Below are 8350 nucleotides of genomic sequence, written 5' to 3'. Positions count from 1 at the left end.
AAATAAAATAATAATGACAGAAGCAACAACAGGAGAAAGATATTAAATCTCGGGGTGTCTCTCTTAGATACAATTTATACAAAAAGATATTCCCCCCTTCTCTGCAGCCCCTCTATTTTATTATTTATATTTTTTTGCCTGAGGAGATTACTCTACAAAACCCGGGGGGCCCCCAGGGTACCGCTAGGGGGGCCCCTAGGGTACTGTAAGGGGGCCCTTAGGGTACTGTCAGGGGGCCCCTAGGGTTCTGTCAGAGGGTAGAGGCAGGGGGGCCCCTAGGGTACTGTCAGGGGGGCCCCCGTGGTACCGTTAGGGGGGCCCCTAGGGTACTGTCGGGGGGCCCCCCCCGCATGCTGCACAGGTAGAGTTGGGGGCCCTGAAGGTCATAAGGAGGAGAAGATTAGCAGCAAATTAATCAACAACACCTCGGTGAAGCTGAAGGACCTGAAGGAGACAAACATACAAAAGGAGCAGCAGCAGCAGCAGCAGCAGCAGCACGTGAAAATGCAGAGGAGACAGCCAGAAAGGAGACACCCGCACACTGTTGCTGCAGCCTATCCTTAGCAGCAGCAGCAGCAACAACAACAAACAACAGCAGCAACGGCAGCAGCACAACCACCACCCCACTTCCAGCAGCAGCATTATTATCAGCAGCAGTAACAGCAGCAACAGCAGCAGCATCAGCATTCTCATCATCATCATCAGCAGCAGCAGCAGCAAGAGCATCATCATCATCAGCAGCAGCAGCAGCAGCAAGAGCATCATCATCACCATCATCATCATCATCATCATCCGCAGCAGCAGCAGCAACAGCAGCAGCAGCAGCAGCAGCAGGAAGGCTTACCATATGTAGACGGAGACAGCGAACTGTCTCTTCATTCATCAAGCCATCGACGGGGCGCCCATCAGCGATAGCCTCGGCAAAAGAGCAGCAAAATACACCGCAGTCTGTTTCATTCTTTTGCTGCGGCACTCCGTGCTGCACCACCCACAACAAACCCTAAACCCTAAACCCTAAACCCTATATAGTAAACCCTACTAAACCCTAAACCCTACATATTAAACTCTAAATATTATACCCTAAATATTAAACCCTTAACCCTAAACCCTAAACCACCAAACGGAAGAAAGAAAGCTGCTGGGCGATCCAAGGAAGCTACTGGCCATGGATGAGGGTTTAGGGTTTAGGGTTTAGGGTTTACTGGGAGGACACCGCGCCAGTCAGCAGTGGACAGCGGTTTTTGTTTTTTATCTAAATGCTCCGCCGCTAAGTACTCCCGCAGCGTCTTGTAGAACCTGCATACACCCCAAACCCTAAACCCTAAACCCTAAACCCTAAACCCTAGACAACAAACCCTAAACCATAAACCCTAAACCTTTATCCATAGACCCTAAGCCCTAAACCCCAAATCCTAAAGCCTACACCGCAAAACCTAAACCCTTAAACCCAAATCCCAGAAGCTAAGCCCCAAACCCTAAACCCTAAAATCTAAACCCTAAACCCTAAACCCTAAACCCTATCTTTGCGAAGAACTAACTTCACGGCGTCCTCATCACAGCGAAGAGAGTCGAAGTAGAAAACCTTCTTCTCACTGAACAGCAAAACAACGCACAGCGCTTGCTGCTGCTGCTGTTGCTGCTGCTGCTGCTGCTCTTGCTGATGCTGTTGCTGCAGCGGCAAGAGGCTCTGCGCTGTCCCCGTCGTGCGGCAGCAAAGTGGGATAAACCCTAAGCCCATGTCCTTTCAGGTGCCTCTAAACCCTAAACCCCAAACCCTAAACCCTAAACCCTAAACCCTAGCGGTGCCTACCGCATGAAGACGCAACCAAGAGCCCAGTGGGCCCTGCTCTCTACGTGAAGGGGGAGCAGCAAAATATCAAAACCAAATATATCCACGGCCCCCCGCAAAGTCCACCGCTGCACACAAACCCTAAACCCTAAACCCTAAACCCTAAACCCTAAACCCTATACCCTGAGCTTTGCTGTAGGTGACGATGGCCCGGGAATACAGAGAAGACGCAAACAGGCTGCAGGCGCCTAATTGGACACTAAACCCTAAACCCTAAACCCTAAACCCTTAACCCATGTACCCCAATCCCTAAACCCTAAACCCTAAACCCTAAACTCTAAACCCTCGCCTTGAATCCTTACCCTTACTGCAGCGAAGCCATTTGAAGAAAGAGAGCTGTAAAAGTGTGACGGCAGCAGCAGACACCGAGGAACCCTACGCCACAGGCAACCCATAAACCCTAAACCCTAAATCCGAAACCCTAAACCCTAAACCCTAAACCCTAAACCCTAAACCCTAAACGCCAAACACTAGACCCTACCCTGAAACACTCCAACCCCTAAACCTAAAACCCGGAACACGAAACTCTAAATAACACCAAACCCTAAACCCTAAACCCTAGACCCTAAACCCTGGGCGTTATCAAACACCAAACCCTAAACCCTAAACCCTAAACCCTCGACATTATCTCCCTACCTTTCTTTGCATTTTAATGCCCGATTATTTCTTTCTTGAAGGAGAGCAAAATACATGTTAATAACTTCATCATCAAAAAGGCCCCCACTACCAATGCTGCGCAGCGACTGTCTGCAGCACAAACCCAAGCTGCGCATACACCCCAACCGCTGCTGCTGCTGCTGCTAGTGCTCCTCCTCCTCCTCCTGCTGCTTCTGCTGCTGCTGCTGCTCCTGCCTCTGCCGGCGCTGCTACTGCTGCTCCTGCTGCTGCTGCTGCTGCTGCAGGAGGGGCCCCACAAGAGGGCCCCCAATAGCACAAAGCCTGCTGCTGCTGCTACTAATAATACAGCAACATGCTGCTGCACTTACCTAGTCAAACAAATGCCGTAGCGAGTTATGACAGGGGCCCCCTCAGGGGGGCCCCCCTCCTCGGGGGCCCCCTCCCCTGGAGGGGCCCCCATTAGCTGATGTGCTAAAGCCACATCTTCTGCAGCACAGAGAATGAAGAGACAGCAGCAGCAGCGGCAGCAGCAGCAGCAGCAGCAGCAGAGAGGAGACAGCAGTCAGGAAGGTGTAGGTATAGGGTTTTGTTTGTGCTGCGTTAATAGGAAATATAATTTAAACAAGATAGGGGTTTATGTTTTAAAAGAGACAGAGACTCACCTGCTGTGAGGACACCGCAGCGAGAGACCCGAGGCTCTGCTGCTGCTGCATGCGCCTCCAACCCCACCGCCCCCAAACTCCTAAACCAGAAGGCTGAGGGACTACTTGCTGCTGCTGCTGCTGCTGCACCTGCTGCTGCTGCTGCTGCTACCTTGGGGCTCGATATAGGAGACAGGCTGTCGCTCTTCAGCGCTCCCTCTCCCCAAGGCATCTGCTGCTGCTGCTGCTGCTGCTGCTGCTGCAGCGGGAGGTTTTCGTCCGTTTCCGCTGCTGCTGTTGCTGCTGTTCCCTGGGGATGCTGTAGCTGCTGCTGCTGCTTCTGCTGCTGCTGCTGCTGGAGTCGCGGGGAAGTGTCTCTGCTTGCTGTCTCTCCTTCGGAGTCACATAAGGAGACAACAGTAGGCGAGCCGGTACACTCAGCTCGAACAGGGGGCCCCCCGAGGGGCCCCTCAGCTGTACCGTCTTCAGATAAAACTATTTCCTCCCCTTCAATCTCCTGTACTCCCCAAACAACAATTCTCTCTGTCTCATCAGAGGGGCCCCCCTTCGCACTACAAGGCCCCTCTGTACCCTCACTCTCTAATGGGGGCCCCTCTGTCGATGGGGGCCCCTCTGTACCCTCTTCTTGCGCTGGGGGCCCCTCTGTACCCTCTTCTTGAGCTGGGGGCCCCTCTGTACCCTCTTCTTGCGCTGGGGGCCCCTCTGTACCCTCACTCTCTAATGGGGCCCCCTCTGCACCCTCTGATTGCTCTAAGGGCCCCTCTATGCCCTCTGCTTGCTCTGGGGCCCCTTCAATGTTCTCTGATTGTGCTGGGGGCCCCTCTTGGTCCTGTGCTTGATCTGGGGGCCCCTCTTGATCTTCTGCTTGATCTGGGGGCCCCTCTGTACCCTCGGCTTCTCCCAGAGACACCTCAGTACCCTCTGCTTCCTCTGGGGGCCCCGACGGGGGCCCCCCTGTACCCTCTTCTTGCGCTAGGGGTTCCTCTGTACCCTCAGTTGGTGATGGGGGCCCCTCGGTACCCAGGGGCCCCCCTACTGCATTCTTCTCTTCTTCGTCTAAATGCATTCTTTGAAGAGGAGACCCTGTAGGCTCAGGGGGCCCCCCTTGCTGTACCCTGTCGTTGGGGGGCCCCCCCAAGGGCCCGGAGAGGGGGGAAGCAAGGAGGGGGCCCCCCTGCTGAAGGAGGCCCCATTGTTTATTAGGAGACGGCAGAGCAGGATAAGGAGACACCCCTTCTTGCTGTCTCTTTGCTTCGCTGTCTCTTCTCTGATCAGCAGCAAGCAAACCCCGGGGGCCCTCAAGCGGCCCCCAGCAATCCGCAAACTGGGATTCTTGCTGCTGCTGCTGCTGCTGCTGCTGCTGCGGCTCCTCCTCTTGCACCTCTGGCTGCTGCTGCTGCTGCTTCTGCTGCAGGTCAGGCTGTTGCTGCTGCTCCTGCTCCTGCTGCTGGAGTACTTCGTGCTGCAGCAGCAGCTGAGTTTGCGCTGCTTCAAGCTCACTCGGCTGCAGCTGCTGCTCCTCCTCCTCCTGCTGCAGTGCCTCTGGCTGCTGCCCCTCCTCCTGCTGCGGCTCCTCCAACTGCTGCTGCTGCTCCTGCTGCTCCTCTTGAAGCAGCTCTTGATGCTGTTGCTGCTCCTCTTCCTGTATTTTCCTTTGCTGCTGCTGCTGTTGCTGTTGCTGCTGCTGCTGCAACTGCTGCACTTCCCCCTGCTGCTGCTGCTGCTGCTGCCTCCCTCCTTGCAGCTGCTGCTGCTTCCATTCTGTGGGGCCCCACCCAGCGGTGATGCTTGGCGCTTCGAGCAGCAGCGGAGTCGGCGCATCGGCTGCTGCCTCTGCAGCAGCAGCAGCAGCAGCTGCTGCTGCTGCTGCTGCTGCAGTTGGGCTGCGCGTGCCTTTGCTGAGTGGAGTATGCGGGCCTCCTGACAACGCAGAGGGGGCCCCCTGAGGCCCCATGGGGGCCCCCGGTCTGGGTGGTGTCTCGGGGGCCCTTAAAGGATTTGCATGCGTAGATTTGTTGCCCTCTGCTGCTCTCCTGCTGCTGCTACTGGGACTGCTGCCAGTGCTGCTGCTGCTGCTGCTGCTGGCGTTATTACTGTTGCTGGCACTGCTGCTACTGCTGCTGCCGCTGCCGCTGCTGCTGCTGCTGCTGCTGCTGCTTGCTGCAACTGAGGGTTTCTCTGTGGGCGGGCCCTCCGAGTCGCTGCTGCTAAAGATGTCCCAGGGGGCCCCCGGGGGCCCCCCAAACAGACACAAAGCTGGGGGTGCGCTGCTGCGGGGCTGGCGGCGGCGGAGGTGAGCAGCAGCAGCTGCTGCTGCATTCCCCGTTGCTGCTGCTGCTACTGCTGCTGCTGTTGTTGCTGCTGTTGTGGTTGCTACTGTTGCCGCTGCTGCTGCTGCTGTTGCAGTTTCTGCTGGTGCTGCTGCTGCTGTTGCAGTTGCTGCTGCTGCTTCCGGTTCTTGAGGGCCCTTCAGCAGCAGATGCGTCTGCACAGTTTGTAGGCCCTCGTTACGTGGAGGCGAAAGGGAAGGGGATGCAGCAGCAGCAGCAGCAGCAGTTGCTGCTGCAAGTGGTGCTGCTGGTGTTGCTGCTGCTTCGCCCGTAGCCAGAGCAGCAGGAGCTGCACCCTCGCACCCCGCTGCAGCAGCTGCAGCAGGAGCATCAACAGCAGCAGCAGCAGGACTTCGGGGGGGTGAGGAGTCTCTGCTGCTGCCTTCTTCCTCGCTGCTGCTGCTGCTGTCGCTGCGCAGCACAGCACTTTGCCCCTGCAGCAGCAGCCGTCGCCGAACCCTCTGCAACGCCCGCAGCAGCCGCGCTGCTTCGCTGGAGGGGCCCCCAATGGGGCCCCCCTGGGGGCCCCCTAGAGCGCTACCTGTAGGGTCCCCCCATTGAACAAGCGCTGACGCCGTTGCAGATTCAGGAGCAGCAGCAGCTGCTGCTGCTGGTGCTGCTGGTGTTGCTGCAGCTGGTGTTGCTGCTGCTGCTGCAGGGGAAGCGAAGAGGCTGCAGCGGGCGCTGCTACCAAACGATAGAAAGCGGCGAGGTTTTAATAGGGGGCCCCCCTGCATTTGTTTAGGGGGCCCCCTACTAACTGAACCCTCAACCCCAGATGCCTCTTCCTCTGAAGAATAACTCTCGGCATAAAGAGGCTTCATATATGCTGCTTCTCCTGCCCATGCAGCAGCAGCAGCAGCAGCAGCAGCAGCAGCAGCAGGAACGGGGTAGGACTGCTGCATAGGAGGGGGGCCCCCCGCGTCTGCTGCACAGGGCGACAGTGTTGCGGGGGCCCCCTGGTGCGGCTCATTAGAGGCAGCAGAGGGGGCCCCTTCTGCGTCTTGTAGGAGACACCTGAGTTGCTGCTGCTCGCGCTGCTGCAGCGCCAGTGATGCTGCAGCTAAATCCAAACCCCACACAGAAGAGAAGCATAGGGGAGCAGGGGCCCCTACCTGCACACCAACAGAAGCGCAAGGGGGCCCTGCAGTCTTTACTATCTTTTCATACCTTTCTATCAAACCCTCTTTGTCTTCAGGGGCCCCGGGGGCCCCCATTGGATCTTCGCAGGGGCCCCCTTCATATAATGAGGGGGCCCCTGGGGGCCCCCTAACTTCTGCTGAGCGGTGATGACGGCGGCGCTCTTTGCGTCTGCTGCTAACCTTCTCCGCCTCTGTACCCTCCTCTTGCTGCTGCTGCTGCTGCTGCTGCTGGCGGTGGTGAGAGTGCTTAGTGCTGCTGCGGCTGCAGTCGCTTAGGGGGCTGCTGCGGCTTCCAGGGGCTCCCTCCTGGATTGGGTGGGGGGGCCCCTCTTCTGCTGCTGCAGCAGCAGCAGCAAACTCAGTCATCCGTCTGCTGCGGGCCTTGTGGTGTTTTCGACGTCTCTCCTGCTGCTGCTCTTCCTGCTGCTTTGCCTGCTGCTGCTGCTGCTGCTTGTCGCGGGGCGGAGCAGCAGCAGCAGCAGCTGGAGCAGCAGCAGACGCAGGAACGGCTAGGCCCCCAATAAGGCCCACGACAAAGGAGAAGCTTTCTGCTGTCTCCTTTGAAGGGCGTCTGCACTGAGTTTCCTTTGTGCGCTCTCTTTGCTGCTGCTGCTGCTGCTGCTGCTGCTGCTGCTGCTTGTGCCCCTTGTGCCTTGGAGGAGGTGGTGAGGGGGCCCCCTGCTTTGCTAAGGGGGCCCCCCGATCCTCTGCTGCTTCCTTCTCTGCTTCTGACTGTGCGCTGGCAGCATCTTCAGAAGGGTCTGAGGGGCCCCCAGCCGCAGAAGAGGCCCCCTGTCTCTCCTGCTGCTGTTGCTGCTGCTCCTCTTCCTGTTCCTGCTGCTGCTGCTGCTGCTGCAGGTCATGGTCTTGGTCTTGTTCAGAGGGGATGGCAGCATCTACAGCTGCTGCTGCTGCATCAATGTCTCGTGCTGCATCTATTTCTTCTTCTGCTGCTGCTTCTGCTGCTGCTCCTACTGCTGCTGCTGCTGCTACTGCTGCCTTTTTGTGTTTATGCGTCTTCTTCTTGGTTTTTAATGGGCCCTCTTCTGTCTCTTTAATATTTTTTCTGCTTCCTTCTTCTTCAACCTTATTAGAGGAGACAGTTAAGGGGAGAGCAGCTGCTGCTGAGGCCCCCTTGGCTGAGCCCTCAGCAGCAGCTGCTGCTGCTCTCTGTCGTTTTGCTGCTGGCGGATCGCGGGGGCCGCTACCCTCAGACCCGGAGGGGGCCCTCTTGCTGCGCCTAGACTTTGTCTTGCTCTGCTGCTGCTCCTGCTGCTGCTGCTGCTGCTGCTGCTGCTGTTGCTGCTGCTCCTGCTCCTGCTGCTGCTGCTGCTGTTCCTGCGGTGCCGAAGGTTGCTGCTGCCCACGGCCCAGCAGGTCGCTTGCTTGTTGCTCCACTTCATTTTCGCCTCCAGCTGCAGCTGCTGCTGCTGCAGGAGAATCACTGCCAGCCTCAGCAGAATCCTTGTGGGTCTCCTGCTGCTGCTGCTGCTGCCGCTGCTGCTGCTGCTGCTTGCCGGGGCGCTCCTTCTCCTCAGCCAACAGCGCTGAAGTTCGCTGCAGCGCGAACTTCATCCACGAGCCAGTACCCAGTCTTCCAACAGTGCGGTTAAGGGGGGGAGGGGCCCCTGCAAGGGCCCCTAGGGGGCCCCCCAAGGGGCCCCCTATAGTAGAACTCAGGCCTCCGGAGGGGGGCCCCGAGAGGCTCCCCACCAATGGCAGAGCTCGAGGAGCCTGCGGGGCCCTCAT

The 8350-nt window shown here is 57.8% G+C and overlaps 1 protein-coding gene across 1 annotated transcript; it reads right to left on the bottom strand.

Moving 5' to 3' along the window:
- Window positions 1-411: 411 nt before the first annotated feature.
- Window positions 412-8350, bottom strand: EAH_00026140 (hypothetical protein, conserved; the record flags this gene model as incomplete). The annotated part of the gene is made up of 9 exons (XM_013396558.1): window positions 412-444; window positions 845-979; window positions 1203-1296; window positions 1539-1592; window positions 1811-1917; window positions 2152-2224; window positions 2486-2596; window positions 2836-2953; window positions 3130-8350. 9 exons carry the CDS (start codon window positions 8348-8350, stop codon window positions 412-414), a joined length of 5946 nt encoding a protein of 1981 aa, XP_013252012.1.

This window comes from Eimeria acervulina, genomic scaffold (assembly GCF_000499425.1).
Source record: "Eimeria acervulina Houghton genomic scaffold, Eah_scaff217, whole genome shotgun sequence".
Lineage (NCBI taxonomy): Eukaryota > Apicomplexa > Conoidasida > Eucoccidiorida > Eimeriidae > Eimeria > Eimeria acervulina.
This window is presented reverse-complemented; position numbering and strand designations above follow the sequence as displayed.